At 38.3% G+C, this 24,226-nt stretch overlaps 1 protein-coding gene across 2 annotated transcripts in view; it reads left to right on the top strand.

Annotated features, from left to right (window-relative positions):
• PIK3C2G (phosphatidylinositol-4-phosphate 3-kinase catalytic subunit type 2 gamma) overlaps positions 1 to 24,226 on the top strand; it is a 226,893-nt gene that overhangs the window by 159,995 nt on the left and 42,672 nt on the right. For both annotated transcript variants that reach the window (XM_075114763.1, XM_075114773.1), the window contains 4 exons: positions 9,843 to 9,999; positions 14,630 to 14,739; positions 23,135 to 23,327; positions 23,895 to 24,016. In XM_075114763.1, the coding sequence (XP_074970864.1) occupies positions 9,843 to 9,999; positions 14,630 to 14,739; positions 23,135 to 23,327; positions 23,895 to 24,016 (582 nt within the window). The remainder of the gene's footprint in view (positions 1 to 9,842; positions 10,000 to 14,629; positions 14,740 to 23,134; positions 23,328 to 23,894; positions 24,017 to 24,226) is intronic.

Raw genomic sequence — 24,226 nt, 5'->3', positions numbered from 1 at the left:
TCTCTAATTGCCCCAAATTAAATAGCAAAAGCATGAGTCAAGTCTGAGAACATATGAGCAGCACAACTTGCAGTTGTGAGGGTCAGTTGCATTTCTGTTATCTTTGTCTGCCTTGGAGAGTAGGTGTTTATTGTTGCACTTTTGATGGTTTCTCTAGTTATCGAGGCTGGATATCTTTTGTGATTTATTTTCAGTAATATCCTCTTGTGGAGGGCACTCATCTAAAGCTTTTTTGAAATCAGAGTAAATTATGTTCACTGTCCACTTTGCATCCTTAATTTTTTTGGTTATTCTTTTCAAAGTACCCAGGCAGTTAAGGGAGGCACTGTTTTTCCCATACAGTCTCTTTACGGATTTGACCCTATCCAGTATTGTTCATCCAAGTACGCTGCTCTTCCGCTGAATTGAGTGCCCTGGAACCCAGTTCTCATCTGCCACAACTCTCAGTATCCTTCTTGGCTTTTCATTCAATTCAAGCATGGCATAAACCACATTCCTACTTTCAAGAACAGCCGCTTTCTTGAAGGAATTATCATGTATTCTAGTTAACGGTTATCTGGGCTAGAGAAATTGATGCCTTCAGAGCCACCAATGGAATTCCCTCTGCTTTGGGAGATTTACTGCACATGAGTTAAGTGACTCCGTATCAACTCCCTGCTTCAGAGATTTCTTCCTGCCCTCTCCCCTTCCTTCCTTCTCTTTCTATTAGTCACCCAGTGATTACTTTTTTTTTTGATTGCAACTCTAGAGACAGGAAGTTTAATAATAAACGGAAATAAAAGGGGAAAAAGACATGTTCACTGTCCATTTTGATTATATTATTTTATTTGTTATCCTTTTAAAAGTATAACTGCTTATAGAGACATGCATTTTCTCTTTCCTGTTCCCATCAGAAACATTTTCTTCTATCATCTCTTTCTCCAAAAGCTTTCGATATGTATCAAAATATATGTACCTTTTTATTTTCAGGGGGAGCTGTTCTCACACACAGTCAAGTATACATCAAGCACTTTTAAATTAATCTGCTTTGCTTGGTCTTGGTATCTTTTTTTCTGCTTGTTCTGCACACTAGACCTTTGCCCTTCATCCTTAACTGGAAAGCACACTGATGTATTTAATTCCTGTAGGATTTCATCACCTGCCCTAAGGAATTTCTGTGCAATTCAACTTCATTACTGGTTTATTTCTCTATTTTGCCTGGTGATATACGAAACTCCTGCAACAATCTACCACTGTGTTTTCCAGATAGCCATCTCATGCTGAAAAGACCTGTTAGCTGAATATTTGGAAGGTATGGGATATAAGCCCACGTGTTCTACTTATTTTAAGGCAACTTCTAGGTCTGAGTTTTAAAATCTTTTTTCAGATTGAGGGTCAGTCAGAACACAAAAAGCACTTGTCCAACCATCTTGGTTAACAAGAGGAATTGCTTCAATCTCCTCGTGAATTAACTCTCAAGGGTTTTATCTATAGGGTTAGTAATAAACTCCTAACAAACCTGGAAAATTTGATAGTCTTAGAAAATGGTATAAGGCATCAGGAATGCTGTACTGAGCACTTTCACGTATAGGTATTGAACGTGAAGTATATAAAGGATTTAAATGCATCTTGACATTGTTATGCAGTCTGGTTGCTGGTGACTTTGAGTGCAGGCTGCTTTATATATGTCTATGAATATAGGATCCTAACTCAGCTCAGAAGGTGCCTGAGCTGGACACAGTAGTGCTTTTTAAGCAGTCAATATAAGGTGCATATGGTTGCACCAGGACAAAGTTTAAACTATTGAAGAAGTGTATGTTCTTAAAGCAGAGTCCATCTTCTTTCAGGGAGGATCTTTTTTGGATTCATCCAAAATATACAAGCAGCTGACTGTACAAAGTGGTTGAAATTCTGTGACAGAAGTGAATCAATTCTGCGGTCAGACTGCAGAATAACTAGTGATCACAGCAGAGACTGGGGCAATGCAGCCATAGTGAAAACCATCAAGAGATGCCTTGAACTAATTTCTGCTTTTCTATCACGAGTCTATTGCCAGTTTTCTTATTGCAAGGTGAGGTTCCAGATGAATCCCTGTAGCGATGTACACTGCAAATACTAGGTCTACACCAAGAACTGTAACCGTGCCTAACCTCAGCTGTAAACATTTGTGTTAGCTATACTGTCACTTAGCATAGTAATCCTATGGGACCAGGTGTAATCAAATCTCCATGATTTACAAACTAACTTCAATTGGCCCACAATGAAAGGGGTTTTAGTTAAGTCACATTCCCTTGCACTTTGCACAGGCAAAGGGGCACAAATAAACATTTACTATGGCTCAGTGTACATGGGAAACTAGATGTTAACAGAATGATGAATCATAGCCATCAGTTTAGGCAAGGATTATAGCTTGTTTTCTACCATATCCATTAAGCATGATTAAATCACGGTGTAACCAATTCAATTACTGACAGAAACAAATAAATCTTTCAGAATAGGCCAGCCCAATGTGTGAAATATTTCTTTCACTACTGATCAAAATAGCAGGTATGTGTAACACAGTTATTTTACTGGAAAGCTAACATTAAAGCTGTGATAGTGAAAAATAATGATAATAGCAAAGTTAGTATACACATAAGAAGAACTAAATGAATAAATCAGACCATAATGGTTTAAGAACTTTCCTCAGTTACCTAAAGAATTCAGGACACTCTTTCTAGTTTGATATTTCTGCCACTAAAGATAGATGCTAATGCAAAAATAATGTGGCTAAAACTGTAGTCGGAAATTAGATTTAAAATTTCTGGTTAGAAAAGTTTTTATGCAATAAGTATCTCAAAAAAGAGCAGAATTGGCAGAAAATAGAGCTAAAACCATGTTATCTGGTATAAACTTGAATTCTGGTCATTTGCTTGAAGAATGTAGGTCAAAATTATTAGATGCATGTTTTGAATGTCCAGGCCATGTAGTTTACCTGACCCAAGGATGCTCAGGGCATTCAGGAATCTATTTGTGGAAGTATTAAGGGAATAAGGTCAACACTAAATTCAGACCAGTTTACCCAGTACTATGTCCAGCTGAATCTTGTAAATCTCCCAGGATAACCTTTCCAGGCAACCTGTTTCAAAATTTAATTATCCTCATAGTGGATGACCCAGTCAAAACCTCAGCTGTTTCAATTTTCTCTCTTATTCTTACCTGGATCCATTTGTTCCATAACCTCCTATAGATATTAGAAGATTGCTATTTGATCTCCTGAAAACCTTCTCATACCCTGGGTAAACAGCCTTTCCTTGTAGGCAAGTGCTGTAGCCCCCAAATATCTTGGTGACTCTATGCTGAACTCACTCCAGTTTAGCAACACCTTTCTTGCTTCGGCAGGATATGGAGTAACAAGTGCTAAGTAAAGGGCATCTACTTGCTGCTCTGCCATGAATTCAGCCCAGGATGCTGTTAGCCCTCATCAATTCCAGAGCTCATATTTGGCCCACCACTGGCTCATGCTCAGCTCACTGCCTACCACCTGAGGGGCTTTGTCAGTGAAGGCTGATGCAAAGAAGGCAATGAATACCTCAGCCTTGCCTGTGCTCCCATGCCACTAAATCAATTGCCAGCAGCTCCACATTTTCTTTGTTCACCCTTTTACTAACGGTGTATTAGTAGAACCTCTCACACTTCATGCCCACCACCAGTTTTAACTCCAGTTGGACTTTGGTTTTCCTAACACCATTTCTGCACACCCAGGCAAAGTTTCTATATTTCTCCTTTGTAGCCAGTCCTTACTTCCACTTCCTATATATGTTCTTTTTGCCTTGAAGCTTAGTCACAACTTCCCTGTTTGGGCAAGCAACTCTCCATCTGTCTGTTACTGGAAATAAAAGTTATTAAAAATACAATTGAGACTAAATCCCTCAGGATAAATACATTCTGGGTTGGTGGTTGCTTTTTTTGGAACTCTGTTTCAAATTTGTTAATTCACTTCTCTTCTAGTCCTCTTTATAGCATTGTAGTTACTATTTGGCAATTGAAATTTAGACTGACATTTTATTTAGACATGGATGGATATGCATCAGGTCTGGGAGATTTGCAGAATAAAGTCTTAGCAAGAAGCTGTTTACACACTTTTCAGGAGCAGACATTTATCTGTGAAACAGTTAGCAAGATTTCTTCACTAAAAGAAATAGAAAACAGAAAAGTTTTCTAAACAAACCTGAACATAGATTTGCAATACAAGCCAGTGAAATGCAAGTGGTAACAACTGACATTGAAGTCAATGGAAAAACTGCTGTCAAGTCCAGCAAGTGAAGTATTTATATTTTATACAAAGCTCAGAATTACTGCTCTGTTAGGAGGTCACTTAAAATATATTTACATTATTTAGATTTTATGCTTGCTGAAGAGACTGTCATATCCTATAACAGGATTGTGTTGGGACAGATATCTTTCAATATTTTCGTTAGTAACCAGTATGATGGGACAAGAGAATGTTCATTTTTTAGTAGAGGCCTATTATAAGAGTTTTTGAGTGTGATGAAAGTTGGGATTTGCAGTGATAGATAGTGTTTCAGAAAGGGATCTGAGAGTTATGCTAGAGACAAGTTGAATATGAATTGATGATAGAATATTAAATTGGAAAGCATGAAATGCGAAGTAATCCTTTAGCTTCATGTGACACTGGTAAAACTTCAGCTGGAATATTTTCAACATTTTACATTTACAAAGATGTGGATAAGAAATCCAGAGAGATTACAAGGAGTCCAGAGAAAAGCAATTAAAATTATCAGACATCTGAAAAAAAAAAGACTTATGAGAAAAGGTTGAAACAATTGTCTACAGAAGATTGAGGAAAGACATAATAGCAGTCTGCAAATACATTTAAGGCTGCTGTTAAAGAAGACGGAATCTTCATGTTCCCTTAGGAAAGGACAAGAATTAATAGGATGAAAGCACAGCAAGGTTAGATTAAGCATGACGGAAAAAAAACTGTGAGGGGAGATACTGGAATAGAAATTTGAAAAGGAGGTTGGAGAAGAACTCTGTCACTAAAAATCTTTGAGAATAGGCTAAATAAGCATCTCAGAAGCATGTTTATGGTTGAACTTGTCCTGGTAAGCAGAAAGATAGAGTATCTCTTGTGGTCTCCTTTCCAGACATATTTTTTTATGACTCTTTATGTGCTTGCTTGAGACAAATTGTATTGTGAAGTTGTTCACTGTTTCACTCTTTAATATATTAAAGGAATGCATTTGCTCATGGTCTTTTCTCTGTCTACAAATATATGTGATTACTCTGATTAGGTATTTTCATTTGGCTTAGAGAAATAAGTGCTCATGTTCATTTATTTATTGTGAGCATGTTCTTCAATAAGCTTTTGGTTTTTGCTGCAGAGCAAAGGATGTCAGCATTCAAACACTCCCTAAAAGCTTTTCCTATTTTACTGGATACATCTAAATTCCACATAGTCATGCTGAATACTCTGTCACTCTTGACTCAGCCGAAATGGTTTTAAAGCTGTCAGGGAATATATGGGGGCATATGCTACTGAGCAGCTGATTTTTAAATTGCAAACAGTTCTGTATGGTGTCTCATGCACTGTCCCCAATGTCCCTATGACAACTTGGACTACAACTGTTTTGAGATTGTGTTACTGTGTGTGACTTGAACTTTTCCATAACTGCACTATTAGGAAGTTTAGATTGTATCAGAGTAAAGGTCATTTGTTTTTGATTATCTATCTCATATGCTTTTTCTATTTAATGTAAAAGGAAGTCAGTGTATCATTCTTAAATGTTTTGTACCGTGAGATTCATAGTAGGAAAAACTAAAACCATTGTTGACCTTACAAGCTTTGTTAATCAGTTTAATCAGTTTACATCTAGTATTTCATAACAAATCCTGATGATCTCACTGGTCTTCTTGGAAGGCAGCATATTTCCAGCATAAAGTGAAATCCCAGTAAATGTTCCCATCACCCCAGACAAAGTTTGTTTTTGCATGATGATCTCTTCAGTTGCTTGAGGTTTCCTTTCTTTCATCCCTCTCATGACATATCATCCAAATATTCTTAATCTCCAGAGGAACTGTAAAACACATTCCCATGAAAATCTTAAATCTCTAAAAGCAGTACACAAGAAAAATAATAAAAATACCATAAAACTAGCCTTGCTTCTCATTGAATGACTTCAGTAAACTCTTTTGTCACAGCCAAAGTATAAGTCTTTAAGGTCCGAGACTGTAATTAGACTCTGTCATAAATGGGGGTATTGCCTTTTTGACTGATTTCTGTTATAAAAACCAAAGGGCTCATTAATCTCCTGTAGGACTTTAGGGGAAAAAATAAAAAAAAAAAAAGGGAGTAAAAAAAGAGTGAGCAAGCTCTGATAAGGTAGCTTTAATGATTTGGGGAGGCTTATTGGCTGTATATCTTTGGTCTATCTCAAGCCACACCAGTTCTCTCAATGAGGCTTTTTTTTTCCTAGAAATTATGGTGCCCAACATTAACTTTATACAGTAGAGGTCATTCAAGAATGCTTCAATTCTCTATTCCTTTAGCACACCATAAAGAGAAAAAAAAGGCCTTTGGTCTTCTACAGAGATACAGTAAAAGGCTTTTACTTGAATATCCTTCATCATACCGGTTTTGTTAGACTGATGCCAGTCATTTCATTAATTTGATGGAAGCAGCAAGTTGTAATAGATACAGATTTTAGGCTAAGGGGCTCTTGTCCCACTGGCTGTAACACAGTCATTGGTCTATGAATGTCCTACAGATGTAAAGTATTATAGGGCTTAGCTGTGACCTTGAGGGTATATTTTGGGGTAGGAAGTATTTCAAGTTTATATCTTTTAGGTAACTTCATGTGGTCAAGCTATGTAATAGATTTATGTCTAAATGAGTGATGTCTTTCATAGCTGTTATTGCCAGGCCTTTGGATGCATTGCATATCTCCTGAAAAAATGCCGTCAGGTAATATGATCTTAGCTATGTGCCACAAAGAAGGCTGTCAGTTAGAGATGTATTGGTTTATATATAGAAATACAGGCTGTGCATGGGGGTGAGGTTCATTTGCGCACGCATGTGTGATAAATTAGAATGCTCATGCTACACCGGGGCACGCACTGCTTTTTTTTCTTATGTAGGCTAAAACAACCTCTGTTGTTTGCTGATGTAAATTTTCCCATGCATGATGGACAGTAACTTGACTTGGCTGTTTGCAATTTTGCCAGAGTAATTTTTAGACTATCCTCTTCTATGTTTTTGTATTCCAAAGGAGTTTGTGAAAGCAGCAAGGAACATTTTGCATCTATACGCAGACATTCAGCCTTGTCAATTGGTTTTTCAGAATCCTTAATGTACTTTTCAGTGAGTAAGCGTCTCCTCCCACTGAAACTTTGCTTTTTAATATTATTGTGAGAAATGACTGGGTTGTTCCTTCTAGTGGGTCTTGCCTCCCATACTAAATTGGTTTTATGTGTTTTTTAAATTTCGATTGCAAAATGTTCCCTTTATGAGCAGCCGGCTTTCTTAGATGCATGCAGGGATGGAGTTTTAGCATTTGACTGATTGCAGGGGTTACCTTGCAGGACAGGCTCTGATATCACAAGACCTTGAGCAAAACCAGGGAAGGCAAATTTCTACATCATATTTTGGAGGTTAACAAGGGAGGACAGGCCTACCAACTTAGACGACAGCCTTAAAAGATACTGAGAAATTTAAGAACCTTGCAAAACTGCTTAAAATAATCGTACAAGTAAAATTAATCTATAAATAATATAATTACTAAAATATCAGTTATATGTTCAAATGGATCCTTAGCAACAACAGTAAGCAAATTGACTTGTGTTGCAGCCATAGCATTATGTGCAAGTTGGCCCACAGCCCAACCCAACGATGTTAAACAGCGTATTTCTTCCAGTAATTTCTGATTGCAGTGTCTGTTTTCAGCTCAAGTAGCATAATGTGGGAGACTTTGACTAGCTCAGAAAGGGCTATGTTTTCATAGTGTAATTGTGTATTTGATGCAGCTGGACATCAGTAATCAAATATGACTTTTGAACATAATACATCACATGGGATCTTTATAGCAGTAGTTTTGACTTGGAATGTTTTAGCCTAAAAATGTAAATAGAGAAAAGAAACAGATGTTTTTTAAACATTCTCAAGATGGTAAAATCCTTTTAAATCAGGATTTAAATTGGACTTCTGTCCACAGATAAGTGAAAATGTTAAAGTTGCTAATTTTCTGGCTCTATCTCTCTGTCTTATTGGCTTCCACACATTGATTTCTGTGACCCTAATTGCATCAATTTATTTAATGGTTAGTGTTTATTTTAAATACCACTGCTAAACAAAAGATAAACTAAAAGATAATGAATGGATGACTGAATATTCTAGGAAAATCTTGCTCTGTGATATCAGTAATAGACACAGGTTTGTAATTCTCTGAGAGCTACACGCAATAACTATGTAACAGTCGTACTGCAACATAACTGTCACACTGTGAACTCACATCTTGCATAATACAGAAAAGTGTGGGAAGAAAGAATAAGAACAACTATCGTGGACCTTCAGCATTCCTAGTACTACCTAGCGGAAACTGAATAATATATTAAAAAAACCCCAAACCTTAATGGACAGGGCTGCTTTGAGGTGAACGACACCCATAGGAGGTCTGCTTTCAAAGTTATCTTCAGGAAGAATTTCCAGACATAAGAAAGGGAAGGCCACCTGAACACTTCTTGTGACTAGGACTCCCAGCTGCAGCCTAGAATTTCACAGCAACTTGACTTTCTTTCTATGATAATAGAAGGCAGACATTTTTACAGGAGTATGAGGAAAACTCCTAGGAAAGCTTCTCTGTCTCATTAATGAATGAATCAGCAAGCAGAGTGGGTTCAGACTCAGCCCGTGTTTGAGGTCTCAGCAAGAAAAAGAGATGCTCAAATTTGTTTCTGCCATCAGGCTTCCCAAGAATATTTAGTTTACTCAAGTTCATTTTGAATTAAGGGTTAATACGCTGTGTATATTTCCTTGTAATATAGCCCTCTAATCTGTTTACATGCCTCTGTATACACAGTTGTGATGAGTAAATCACTGCAGTAGTTTTTTTCTGTGCAAGGATGCAGTATATCAGGCCTTTCTGAAACTATCAAATGATAGTATTGTTAGCAGAAGCCTGGCTGATCTGTTTTCTTCCGCAATAGCATGCCATAGCCACAAACTATGCTAGTGGTAAGAAAAAAAGGCAAGACATGGTGTCAGATTCTGCAGCTCATTTACTCTAGGGTGAATACAGAGTAACTGTACAGTAAACAAGGTTTATTCTGTTGTATCTTGGGTCAGAAACATCCCTTTAGAATGGTGTATATTTAATGATAGCATCAAATGTTGTATTTTTTTATTGTTGGATTGTGGAGTTGTAGTTTTTTTCTTATATTCACTTCTTGCCTAGTGAGGAGTTGACATTTATATCCCATCCTCTTTGACAACAACTTTTAAATATTTCAATACCAGGAGAGAACTTGTTTCCAGATTCACTTTCAGGCTGGAGTCAAGAAATTAAAGCAACGAGAGTTTAAAAAGAAAAGTAAAGAAGAGCCAGAAAAAAACATGTAAGCTCCGAACTTGTTCAGTTGTTAGCTTTCTCACTAGGAACCTCTTACTGTGAGATCTGTCTCTGCCCCAACTAGTCAGTGACACCAGGCAGAGCAATAGAGCTGTCCACATTGAGGAAGGGAGAGATGAAATAATGAGGAAGGTAATACTGGAAAAACAAATGTGAATAATGAGTTACTAATATTAACTGTCTTGAATGATTTGATATGTTTGGTGAACTTTCTCATGTAATTGTTCTCTTTTCAAGGGACCGAGCTCCCTTCATCTTCACATCAGAGATGGAGTATTTCATTACAGAAGGCGGAAAAAACCCACAGCGTTTTCAAGAGTTTGTGGAGCTTTGTTGTCAAGCTTATAATATAGTCAGGAAACACAGCCAGTTACTGTTGAAACTGCTGGAGATGGTAAGAAGCTTGAGGATGAAACCAAAAAATCAGTTTCCTCTGGTGTCCTTTTCCCTTTTACCACTTCTCTGCTGTAGCACTGTGATTTCAAGAGGTATCAGCCGCACTGCAGGAAATGTTAGTGCACTTCAGGGTGGGGGTTGGGGGGGACACCAAAAAAAAACCCAAACCAAAAAAACATATCCACTTCAGTACTAATTTCTGAGAAAACAAAAGTTAAGGTGCTTGATTATTTCCTTTTTTTAGTGCATTACGCTCTACAAAATAGCAGAAAACTGCAAAGGAAGCCGGGTGTGAGCTTCACATTCAGAAATTTAACTCAGCCTTTTTTCTAGGTCATCTAACAATCATTTACCAATCCTGTTCATGACTCCAGCAAGACAAAATAAACTAAACATTTCACAGAGTGGGTGATGTGACAGTACCTAGCAGCACTGCAGCTAACAGTGATGCCATTAGAATGTTGGGTTTTGTTTTTTTTTTCAGATTTCCACACTCCCTTCTTAGGACAGGAAACACAGGAAAGAAAGAGCAGTACCCATATTAGCACAGGTTTAAAAATACTTCTGTATAGGATTTTAAGACCTCTTGGAGTTTTTATCCCTTAAGTATTCCTACTGATTCATGTGCTCTTACAGATTCCATAGCTGCTTTATGCTTCTACTTGTGTGTGAAAGGTTAATGATTTTCCCCAATCACAGGTAGAATGAGAATATTAAATTAACTAATATTTGCTAAGTTGTTTGGCTAAGATATTAATCTAAAACTTATGTCCAGGGCCCCATGCAAAACCTAGGTGACTTGTCTGGGCACGAAAAATCCTACACAACCGTATGAACAGAACCCCTGCTGAGGCTGGGGTACAGCCAAGAAGTTGCTCTGTAATTACTCCTCTATTATCTCCAACTTCTGCAATGGGGAGGGGAGAAAAGGCAAGAATTTACTCATCCTGTTTCTGTCTTGTTCACGGATTCTCATGCAGCGGTACAGTGAGTGATTTCCCAATACAGAGCAGGAAGGATAGCCCCAGATCTCTTAACCCTACTTCTAAGTAGCCACACAAAGGTGCAGCAAAACTGCATTCCCATCATAAAGCATAATTTTCCACTGAAAGCAGTGCAGAATGCAGTTTTAGGAGATACTAAGTTAAAGATCCTCTGGAAAACTCAGGAGCATCCACGCTCCCTCATCCACAGCAGTAATCTCTGCATTTCTGAACAGGTTGCCTAAAACCACATGCTGCAAATATAACTATGTCTGCCCACCTCCTTGTCCCCAGTGCAGTCCCTTTTTCTGTAATCAGCAGAGATAATGATGTTAGATTACTCTGGGATAACAGAGAAAGCACGTTAGGAAAATGTTCTCAGCAGGAGCTCTGAAATAACTAGCTCTCACTGCCTGGATGTAGCTCAGGTTTGTCTATATTCAGGACATGCTGCATCTTCTTGTGTTTCTGCTGATCTTTAAGGAGACATAATAGTGCTGAGCTGAAAGTCAGCATACAGATGTGTTTTAACATTTGTCAATGGGCTGCAGTTCATTTAATTGTGTTGGATTTCATAACTGAAAAATAACGCAGCATACTCACAACCAATTGATGAACACTTCATATCAAAAGGAAATTAAACAAACAAGACAAGTTTGCGAACACCTCGTTTTTGCTAGTGATGTTTGGAAGGGTGAGTCTGGTCCTGCACTTGAAATGGGTTGTTGGTTGGAAACTGTAAGTATCAAAATGTTTTAGTTTCATGGGTCATTTCTAGAAAAGTAAATAGACTGTGAAGAAGTTCTACTCCAAATTCATTTCCATGCAAAATACCAGATCATGAAGGGGCAAGATAAACTAACCACTGCCTATTTGTATCAGTGACAGGCTAAGATGTCTCTCACTATCTGGAAATCTGCATCATTTATCTTTTCTTCCCCTCCCACATCCTGTTTTCTGAGATGCTGTTTATAAAATATGGTTAAAAAATCTAAACAATAAGGCTATCTTTAAAAAGTACAGTACTTCACAGGAGTAGTAAACTGTGCTTTGGATGTTAGTAGTTTCTAGCAAACCATGAATATGAAGAATAACTTGGAGGTTTTGGCCCAGTTTGGGACTTGATGCTTTTTCTTGGTGGTGAGCAGCATGCTTCTAGAGCTGTACTGACATTTGCTACTGGGAGTAAGAAATAATCCATGAAGTTTCCATCACCTTTAAAAGCAGAAACATCTGTGGGAGACCCAAGAGTCCGCTGGCAGAATTCAGCTGCATAAATGCCTGTAGTTCATCAGCTTTGCTCTCATTAAAGGATTGATGTGAACTATCATAAAGAAGGTGATCACAGGACACAAACAGCTTTTGATTAGTTTAAAAAAATGCAAAATCTATTGCTGTTATAAAGATTTTTCCAGGCAGAAAAATATTAAAAGGGGCTTTGAGGTGAACCTAGACAACAAGTGATTGACCCACTTGCTTCTGTTGTGGCATGAAACAGGTCAATCTAGTAGTATAAAACAGGAGACAGTACCTAGACAGGACAGATCTAAGGCTCAAGAATCCTGTGTCCCCATGCAAGTCATTTTACCCTTCTATAACTTAAAAACACCATTTGGGAAAAGAGGATCAGGAAACACCCCTGTTTTGGAGGTCTAATACACAGAAAGTACATGCCAGGACTCTTCATTTTTCATGGGCTGGAAGGCTGTGCCTCACACACCAGCTCCGAATCCAGGCCCAAGGAGAGCACGGGCACCTTCACTCAGTGAGTCAGAAGGCATGGGATAACCAAGTGGTAGGTCAAGACATAAGTGTGGCTGAACAAGGGGAGCAGTGCAGGCACTTAAACTTAGGCATCTAGTAACATTTGAGTTGCCCTAGGCGACCTGTAGTTGTTTTATGAACAGTTGTTCCATGTCTTGTCTAATTAGCATCTAGTATCACTAGCCACAGTTTTCAGAAGCCTCCTCCATCAGGGGTCTGAACACATGAAAGATATGCTATATGGAGCAAAAGGGATAAAACACTATAATAAGCCTCTAAGACCCCCTCGCAGCCAGCAAAGTACTGTGTAGGCAGTGCCCGGCGAAAGACCTTTTTTTTTTGCTTCAGCAAATGGTTTCCCACCTTCTGCAGTGCCGAGAACCTAAAAAAATTCCTGTTTTTCGGTTGCACTAGAGATCATCCAGATTATGGTCATATCTGGCATTGCTCCCTTTTCTAATGCAGGGCAAGAAGCTTAATTTGACTATGCAGCAACTCTTTTATTTGTTGTTTTTTTTTTAAAGGGGACAGGAATTGTTATCATCTTTTAGAACTGGGTTGAAGGCATATAGGTAAATAGCATTGTGTGTCCTTAAGTGCTGAATGTTGTTGTTGTCTCTGCTTCCAACTCACTTAAATTCACCTCATTGAGCTTTCTCATTTTCTCTGCTCCTTGCTAGCCAGAAGTCTGTGAGACAGCAATCTAACTGTCCGGGGTAGTATAGATTGGGTCAGGTACAAAGCAAGATTTTCCTCAGAATGCCAAAAAAAAAAATACAAAAAATATTGAAACTTAACTTTAAAATATTGAGAAGGTTTGAAGGAATAAGGAAAATACCCTGCCATCTCTTTTCTCCTTAAGCTATTAATCTCTCAACCGAACCTTAAAATAAAAGCAGTGCTTCCTTTCTTCTTTCCTGTTAGCCGCAAAACTCGGTGGGTCTTTCTGTCTCAGCTAGACGTAAATATCAATAAAGAATGTACAGCAGTGACTTCAAATTCAGATATATTTCCTTCCAAGCCATGTGAAGGACTGATTTTTTTTTTTTCTCCATTACACACAAAGCATTGCTTCCAACTTACTGTGATTGTTGAGAAAAATCAGTAGCTTTTGAAGTGACTCAAAGTTATTTTTGTTCTTGACATTTTAAAATGCCTGGAGGGAGCTGTATGGGACAACTGCAGACTCAGTTGTCTACTCTACCTGTTGTGTTACTTTGCAAGAGGAATATTTGTATTATTTGCCTTTTGAGCCTAACTTGGCCAACTAACTAGAAGAGATTTGTCCCACATCCATGAAGAGTGATACACTTCTACACTTCTACACGCCCAAGTCAGGGCTTCTGCTATGAATCAACCTCTAAAGGAACCTTCCTCCTCCCTTTACTGTGAAGGGAGTGAATCTATGATCCCCTTGCAGGAGGAGTCCGGAGCAGTGATGGTGGAATCAGTAGTTGCAAACAAGAAGGTGATGTTGTGCTAAACTGGATTAGGCCTAGCATAACAGAAACATCGTTAACTATTGTTCAGAGGGCTCAGTTTGGTTGCTTTCCCTATATCACCATTAAAAGGCTATGAAGAAAGCTTAGCAATGCACACATTGAGATTGTGATATCTGAAGAGAAAATAAATAGCTAAAATGGACCAATTATTTTGACCCATGCCTCTTTCCAGCACCTCCATGTGAAGGTTTACAATGCAAAATATTAATTTTAATGTTCCAGGCATTGTTCTAGCATCAGAACCACTTTTCAGATGAGCAAAACTTTGTGTTCTACAAAAAGTCCTTTTGGTGTGAAACATTTCTTTTCCCACTTAGCCCTGTTTCATTTAAATTTCTTCTTAATAGTTAGTGGACTAATGATATTTCTTTACTTTAAGATGCTGCATGCAGGATTACCTGAGCTAAACAGCATTCAGGATCTGAAGTATGTGTATGATAACCTCCGTCCTCAGGACTCAGACCTCCAAGCTACAAGCTACTTTACAAGGTAAAGCCACAATATAACCCAGACACCTTATCTCCTTTAGGCATGAAGCAAAGCTGCTAAATTTAAAAAAAAAAAAAAAAAAAAAAAGCAAAAAAAAGCACAGCTGTTCTTCTGTTTCATTAAGAGGTTGCAATCAGTGAAATTACACAAAAGGATAATTATAACCAATCTCCTCAAAATTTCTGGCAGAAATAGTTGTGTGTTTCAGGTACATTTGTAACAAGTCACTTATTCAGCACCTAGAGATTTCTTCAGCTTTCATGGTGAAACCATTGTGGCTTATTCCTAGTCAGCTTTCCTCTCTGCTTTTAAATGCAGCAGTTACATACAGCAGGATTTGGACTATATAAAAACTTTCAGCTTGTTAATGGACTGAGTGAGGACCTGGAATTCCTGCATTTTATTCCCCTTTCTGTTCTTTTGACCTTCTATGTTGCTTCAGGCAAGTTACTTCCCCTCTGTTAGCCATAGTTACTCCATCTGCAAAATGGTACTAATTCTTCCTTTTAAGCACTTAACAGCTCTATCACAGAAAAGCATTGTGTGTGAATATATATATGTTTAAAGCTTGATTTGTGTTAGGATAATGAAACCTTTCACTTGTGATAATAACTAAGGATTATTGATGAGGAGCTGCAGATGACCTGTATAAAATCCATTTGAAGCTCTCAGTCCTGAACTTTCGGGTCAGGCCTCTGCATTACATATAATTCCAGCTGTTTATGTGACGATGCTCTAGATGGAGCCAGTGGAGACTGACTGGATCTGGAAACTCACTTTCCTATTCTAGGCACAGTATGAGAAAATCTGTCCCTGTCAGATCCTGTCCTGTGCAACACCATCATTTCCCAAGGACAGTCTATGCATTCACACACCCTGGACACCACATACACATGCAAAGAAAGCCAGACTTTTCTGACCTCTTCCTCTGGCCCAAGTGCAGGGCACGTATCCAGGCCACAGCACTGGACTGTGAGTGAAGGGCTCCTTTCAAACTCAGGGCCCTAAAGGACACTTCCATAAGGCAGTACAGTTCTCTGCACTGTGCAAACTGCCTTGAGGCAAGAGCAATCCCCCCACATTTCAGTACAGCCAGAGGGCACATTGCAGTGAATAAATGAGACAAAAGCTTGAACTGGAGCAGCTGAGCCAGTCTCATTAATATTACAGAGACCCATATGAAGATTTTGGGGAATTTGAATCGTGTTGTTTATATGTCTCCTTTTCGTGTATTAGAATCAGAAACTGAGGCCACAGGTTCAGAGAAGGCTGTAACAGACTCCTGGAGAGTTTAAGGAAGACCTTTCTTTGAAGAGAAAAAGGGGAATCTCTCAAACAAAACTATAGTTCCATTACTGTACACACAGCGGGGCACTGAGTTCCTTCTCCTTTAACACTTGGTTTTTTAAATATTCTTTCCTCACACCCCTTAAAAAACTGTTTTACTTGAAAATTTAATTACAGCTTCACATTTGCCATCTACTTCTACCTTATCCTTTCATTTAAAATTTCACATATTCCCAAATTACATACTTATATTTCCACTTCAAACAGGAAACATGCAGTTTCTCGTTAAAACGTAAAAGTCTTGATTCTGTCAAATAGTTTGGGTGGTTGTGTCTGTCCCTCATGACTAAAAAACCCAATTCATTTAATTAGTGGATAAAAGGCTAGGATATACTTAACAAATAGGGAAATGTGAATCTTCAGAGTGAAAGTTGCATTAGTGTCATGCAGAGCTCAGAGCTCATTCCCAGCACTCTTCTGGAGATTGAAAGGATCAGTATGCTTTTCAGTTGGGTAGGACTAAGATTATGGTTAGGGTTATTATCACTGCAGTCTTGCTTGTCTGGAAGACGAAGGATGAGGGCTGGGTTCAGGACAGAGCTGTAGCTCCGCACTCTTTCTTGGAGTTGGACAAGGTGGTTGTGATGTTTTGAGGGTCAGGGTGAAGGAAGTGAGGGACTTCAGAATGGGAATTCGACTGCAATTTTTCTCAACCAAAGCATGTGGAATAACAGTTGGCATTATGAAGGAGATGTGGCTCAACACTGTTTTGGAAGTGAGAAGGGTTCGTGGGCTTTGTTGCATGATAGAGATCCATATTAGGATTAGGATATCCTGTTCAGCCCAGGGAGACTATAGGTAGGTCTCAGAGGCCAGGATGTCCTTCTTCCTATTAGATTTCTTGTTAGGGTTGATATTAAAGTAATGAAGGCCTTCACAGTGGAAATGCCACTCAGGTCCTGCTTGGGTCCACTCAGAGCTGCTGTGGGCTCTGTTCTTATTTGAAAATGTATTATCTGCTAAAATGTTTTTAGTGAACTCCACATCTATTGTTCCCATTCCCTTTGAAATGCTGAACTGCAGATTTGTTATTGTACATAGAGACCGTTACATCACATAGAAAAGTCAGATATAGCTTGGGTGCATATTTTGTTCTTTAATACTCTTAGGGTATGTTTGTATTATATATGCTCATTTGCAAGAAGAAAGTCTCTTCTCATCAGCTCATGAATTTCCATAGATCTCATTTCTCTTGGTGGTTTGGTTTTTTTTCTTTATTCTAATTTCTATTCATGTTTGAACATAATTTGTGTTAATTCAACACATGTATTAACTAACATTTCTACATGTCGAAACACAGGCAGAACATCAGGTTTCTTGTCTAGTAGTAGTTCAATTTCTGAAAACTGTACCCAGGCACTTTTCAAAATAAAGACCTTGCGATGGCCTGATACCTGTATCTGTGCAGGAATTAGCCCTCTGTACAAGCATTTCCCAGCCTGCCCCAAGGAATGTTAATACATTGAGGGTTTTGTGAGTTCTGCATTACCTACATCATCTTTATTCCTGTCCTTCAGAAAAATTCTTCCTTACCTCCTCATTATACAAAAAGTCCAGGTGAGAAAAAAATCCAGTCACTCACTTCTCATGGTCACTGTGTAGTTTATTCCTGTATCTATTTTTTCAGGCTGTCCTTAGAAAGCCAAGGAAACTGAAAGTTCTGGTTATTAGTATAACTTTCAGTAGCTCTCAAATCCTTCACAATTCATAGCTCCTTTTCCTTCATAATTACTTCCAAAAGCATTTTATTGTTTTAAAAAAGTTCTTTTCTAGATAAGGAGTGTGGTCATTGGAATGTTAAAATCTGCCAACAGAAAGTTATTTATAGTTTAAGTACAAGGTAGTTATTGTGATCTTTCAGATTTGATCACATAATGTGTATCTGCTGAAAATCCCACTTTTCTGCTAGTGGAAATAGTAGAACAGTATTTCTCTGTATTTCTGTAGAACTAGGTTGCTTTTAGCAATTGTCTGAGTTTGGTTTGAGCAATAATACTGACATTGCCTCTACTGTTGTTCAAAAAACAACATGAAACGATGAACTATGTCACAAATATTCCTGGCAAAACAACGTTAATTTGTTCTCTGCCGTCACCTTTTTAGCCAACAGAATAATGATACCGGACTCCAATGTACTGACCCCTTTCAGGATCGTAAAGCGTTCTGTGTTTTACCAAATTCCTTTCCTCTCATTCTTGACTTAAGGCATATTCAACAATCTGTGGTCTCATTTGTCTACTGTATTTTTCTCACATTGGGTCGGCTCACCACTATGAGCTGGTGATGGGAAGTGTTAAGTCTCACAGCTTACAGCCTTCTGGAAGGTCACACCCTCAGTTCATGGATAAACAATGCACCAATTGAGAGTTAAACAAGAGTTTCTGTGTTTGCATGTCAGTTCTGTGCACCTAGTGCCAAATGAAACATTGTTGTCTGTCCAGCATCTGGTCTGAACTCAGTTTGATCCCTGAAACTCAATTTGATCCTTTTCCCTCCCTCCTTTCCTCTTCCCAGGACAACACGGTTTTACCTGAAACTGGAAACCCATCTTAATTCTGGATATAAATTTCCTCTTTCATTTTCTGCAGATGTCTTCAAATGTCAGCACAGTGTCACATGCTGCCTGACATTTTAAAAGTGCCTGTAAAGGAATGTATATTTAAAATTATTAAAGTTAGCCTAATGCAATGAATGGATTTGATTTCAATTGATTGCAGTATGCAGTCTAACCCACTCATAGAAGCCCATGAATAAGGGATGAATGGTGTATCTGAAAATTACCAGCAAAGCACCATAGCATATCTTCAGCAGCCTGATGCTGCTTGGGTCAGCTGCCATCTTTACTTATTTATTAACAGAATCTTTTGTTAGGTACCTGTCATTGCCCAGGTCAAGCACTCCAAACCACAAATGCCAGCAGCTGCAACACTGGACAATTCACAGTAACTCCTTTCAAAACATGATGCTAATCTCAATGGGACAGCCAATAATCCATTTCTCAGGTGGCTGCAGATATGTCAGCAAGAAATCTCCCAGACAACTGAAACACCAGTGAAAGCTGGTGACTTCTGAGAGGGCATAGACAAAACTATGGTACGAAGCTTCTCTCAGCAACATTCAAGCAGTTTGTAAATATTGTGTTGTACTTGCCTCAAAGGAACAGCAGCAGACTTCCTCCTTGAGTTCATGTTGTCTGATGTATTCATGCTTTTGTACAAGCCCCACATGCCACCAGCTCAGGGGAGAGGAAAGTCCTCTGTTCTGGAAGAGGTGCATAGGAGGACTAGAAGGGAAAATAGACTGGAAGATGCACTTCATGTGGTGTGCTGAGCCCATGGGATCAGAATTAGTCTGCAGTAAACCTGAATTTTAAAGCCTAGCAAAATAAGGGATAAAAAGAATATTATTGTTGCCCACATACTATCACAGTGGGAAATAAGGTATTAAACTGAAGGGTTATCACTGCTGTACACAATAAGAATATCAACTGTCCATTAATAAACATTGCTGAAAATTAGAAAAGGTCTGTCCCTGAAAGCAGTAATATTATGGAAATATCTGTTAAGAGCTGTTGGGGGAATACTCCCCACCTTGTTTTAAAATGAAGCCTAGTAAATTCATGGATGGAAAAGTTGGATATAAATGAGACACCATGTTCATTAACAACTGAGAATCCCATGAAAATAAATTTTGCTCGTTACACTCTAAATTATTTCAGGCCTAGATCGAAATGAGAAGCAGAATTCCATCAAGAATGATAAAGAAAATTATTCCAAAGTTTGGGGTGAATATTAATTATTAGCTATACCAAGACTAAGATCTGGAAAACTAGTCAGTAATAATGAGTGTATGTACTATTAAAAAGCTGTGGAGAAAGGCTGGTGTGTCCAAAAATATCTAAGCACCAGCCCTCAGAATACCTGTCCCATAAGAAAAGTCTACTTCCTAAAAATCAAGGCACCAACTATCACTAGTCACTCTTGAAAACATTAGCCTATCTTTTCATCCATCTCTGTTTACACAAGCAGCCAACCAGACCGTGCATGTTTTACCTGATACCGTAATTTGACAGTTCTGTAGAAAGACTGTGAGCCAAAACTGAAATGCAAAATCAGTTCAGCAGGTGGAAAGCAGAAAGTCATTACTTTTCAATAATCCCAGTTATTTAACTCACTTTTCTCAGAAGTAGGTCAGACGCCAGTCTGCCTGGTAAATGGATATTGTATTGTGGAAAAAAATAATTTTGCTGCCTGAGAACTGTGTGTTAGTAATACTGTGATTCATCATTAATTTTGCTCTAGTTAGTGACAGTTTCCTGTTTTCTTCTGATTAACCTGTGCTCTTTATGCCCTCTGTATAGGTCATTTCAGTTTTCCCATCCATAGACCATTAGGCACTAATTCTCTAAGCAGCTTGGGCTACCAGAGCTCTGAAATAACTTTTTGTCATCTTTGTGAAGGCAGAGTCAGCTCTAGGCACAGGCAAAGATGGTAATGGCCTAGGGAACAAGAGGATCTCAGCAATGAATATCCATGGTCTTACCACCTTCTTTGCCTATGGCTAAACTTCCTGCGACTGCAGAAAAAAAGGCATACGGGGATCTCAATGAGTTCAAGGAGAAAGTTCCACCGCTGAACCTTAGAATTAGCTTTAAAAATTCCAGCAGAAAATGGAAGAAGATATGGTGATGTGGTGAGCTGGGTCACTGAGATAATCCATGTCAAAAATAAGCTGCAAAATTTAAAAAGCAAAGGCACATGGGTTCAATGTACGCCACTGCTCCATACATAGTTAGGAACTGGCTTTTGGGATCCTGTGGGAAGGAAGGTTTCCTTAAGCCAGTTTGTCCTTGAAAGAAAGTGCATAGAACCATAACCAGAGTTGTTCTACCTTGCTGTGAAGACACGCTCTGAGATGTCATCAGAAGAGCAAAGACACCATTTCAATTCTTTTTTGATAACATGGCATAAGGTTTGGTTGATATTTTCTGTTCTAACAGGGAGGACTGCATACAGTGAACCACAATAATGAAAGGGAGAAAATGATGTATATTTCTGGTTTTATTTTAAATGTAATAATTTAAAATAACTCACAGGGAAAATCTGCAACAATAACAACAAAAGCCTCTTATTAGGTTTAAAGTATGTGATTAGCAATCTGGGTCTTAAAAGTATTTTAGACTCTTAATGGACCCACGGAAAGAATAGCAGTATTCTGATATCAGCTGTTCTGCGTAGTGATGGCATCTGCATTCATACTAGTTTATAAGCCGAGGCCTGCTTTACATGAATTAAAATGTACTGTATTTAGCTGCAAAGTTAACATGCCTCTTATAGTAATATTGCAAATTCCCTAATCGCTTTGCTATAATATGGCCCCATTACAGATTCTATAACCTAAATCATGTCTCAGTGATTTAGGAAGTTTTTAAACTCTTCATTAAATTAAATACATAGGAGTTAAAAAGGAAAAGTTCACCACAGATGCAACCTAATTAACGAGCACTGAATTGATTTTGTACTAATATTTTGAAATGAGATTTGTTTTCTTGTTTTCCATTTGAGTGTTAATTTGTGTCATTTATTAAACAGTCTGCATGTATCTGTTTCTGGAGAATGTAATTAATAATTAAGATAATTAGCTGAATCAATTCAGAGATACCTTTCCTTGTATTACGTTAAAAGAAACATAGACATCTTTTTCCCTCAATTTAGTAGGCCTAATTGGTGTATGATAAGTTCACACAGTATTTTGAATGAAATCTCAATTTTGGCAGGGGCAAGCAGGAGAGCTATCTGCAGGTAGGATGTTCTATTTGGTATGGTTGCATCTGTGAAGTTACAGATTTTAGCCAGAACATCCAAGATTATGAATATTAAGCTAATGCGATGAATGGGGTTGATTTCAGTTGATTGCAATAGGCAGTCCAACCCACTCACAGAAATCCATGAATAAGAATTTAATTTTAAATGACAGGTGAAGCATTTGCTCAGCTTTGAACAGGGGATGATGAAGATGGTTAAGTGTGCTGTCAGCCCTTGTAAGTGGTTAGATATAGTCCAAAACTGGAAGAAAAGAAAAAAAAAAACAACCTGACAATTTGGTAGAGATTTGCTGCCGTGTGGCCTGAAACTAATGTGTTGTTATTCTATAAGATCAGAACCTATCCAGAATATCTTCAGGGAGCTGTAGAAATAAGCAGGGAAACAAAAAAAAAATTAGCATCACAAGTTAAATAGATCTTAACCAGCAATTTAATTCAAGAGGGCAAGTGTTTTCTAATGAGTTCTGCATCTTACTCTTCAAAGATCAGTGATTATGTTGCAGTGTTATTTCTCAAGTCAAATTAATTTTGATGTTAAAACACATTTGTAGTACATATGTACATGTATATCTAGTTATTTTTTTATCTATTGTGTCTTTTTTGATGAAGGATCTTAAAACTCCAGGAAATTAGAAGTGTGTTCTGGCTCCCCTTGAACAGGGATGAGATGAGGGGAGATAGGAGGACAAAATTTCTCTTCTTTTTTTCTTCATCTTAAGCAGCTCCATGGGGATAGAGTGTTTAAGAACCTTGTGGAGGATTTAGCAACACATCATGCACAGCTAAATCATGACTTGGATGCAAGAGCCTTGTGCAAACATGCGTAAGTCCATGTGAGGTTAGCATAACCAAGAGAGTGCTAAGGCACTCCCTCCGACCTGTTGAAGTGAACACATGTTGTTCTACCCTGGAACTCCTCAAAACACACATGGGAATGTTCTGTTCATCTCTATTGTCTGAAAGAAGGCTGATGGTATCTAGCTCATGAAGAATAACTACCCCAAGGTAAGCCATGAGACAGGCTATGGCAAGGACAACTCAGGGGCTGGATGTGCAGCATAGCTGCAAACAGCAGTGACTGGTGTGTATGTGGGTACATGTTCGTATGAGGTAGGTTTTACAATTCCTTTTTTTTTTTTTTCTTGCATCCATGAAATCAAGGATCAAGAAATGGAAATAAAACAGATGTATAAATAGCACCTCTTCTATTTGTTTGTTCTTCAGGAAAATAAAGGAAAGTTTGGAGTGCTTTCCTGTTAAACTCAATAACTTGATCCACACGCTTGTACAGATGTCAATGACAGGGTCTGCAAAGCCTCCAGCTCCAGAGACTGTCCCCCAGGAATGGATGATGTTGGACACAGAGAAGTCAATAGCAAGAGCCACCATTTTGGGGTTCAACAAAAAGTCTGACTCTGTATGTATTATGTTCTTCGCTTGCCCTGATTTGCCTTGATCTTTAACGACTCTTCTGTGAGCTTATATACTTTCCCTCCTCCTTTATAGAAGATGTGTTTGTGCGACATTAAAAGGATCACAGGATGAACAGCAGTGCCATAAGCTACCGGAGAGAAAGAACACCAGGCAGACAGCTATTAGCAGGGAGCCATTAAGGAGAACAGTTCATGCCCTATAGTGAAAAATAAATCAAGAGCTAATTAAAGCATCCAGAAGGAAAGCATGGCACAAAATTAGGAAGCCTAATAGAAATCGGAGGCTGTTATATGATGCTTTAATGGTGCATTATTAGTTTTCACACACTGCAGTGATCTTTCAGTGTTCAAGTTGTGTGCTATCCAGGCAGGTTTATCTTCCTATGCAGCAAAGAGTATAAATTACAAACTGAATTCTCTGGCACTTGGCACTACATTAAAGAAAGGTTTTTCTTTGTTAAAATCACCCTATATTTTCTCTTGTACATTTTTTTTTTAATGTGCCTCTCTGATCATTTCTCTTTTCTGCCTCTCCCTTTTCCCCAATACAGCTGTATCTAGTCCAGGTGGTGCAAACCTGCAATGTGGTCACTTTTGTGGAAAAATCATTCGACCAGTTCTCAAAACTTCACAGCCATCTACAGAAGCAATTTCCATCACATGCCCTCCCAGAGTAAGGCAGTGTATTAGCAAATGTTATTCTGCTATTAAATGGTTCTCTCTGTGCACAGATAAAAATGTGAGAAAATGTACGGCAGACATTTTTTTAGAAACACAAAGGCAATGCGACATATTCTATCAAGCCTTCTATTCAGCCCCAGAAGAAACTAAATCATAGACCATTGTGACAGTCTAACTTTTATATATTTCATTGTTCCTTCTT

This window comes from Phalacrocorax aristotelis, chromosome 1 (assembly GCF_949628215.1).
Source record: "Phalacrocorax aristotelis chromosome 1, bGulAri2.1, whole genome shotgun sequence".
NCBI lineage: Eukaryota > Metazoa > Chordata > Aves > Suliformes > Phalacrocoracidae > Phalacrocorax > Phalacrocorax aristotelis.
This window is presented reverse-complemented; position numbering and strand designations above follow the sequence as displayed.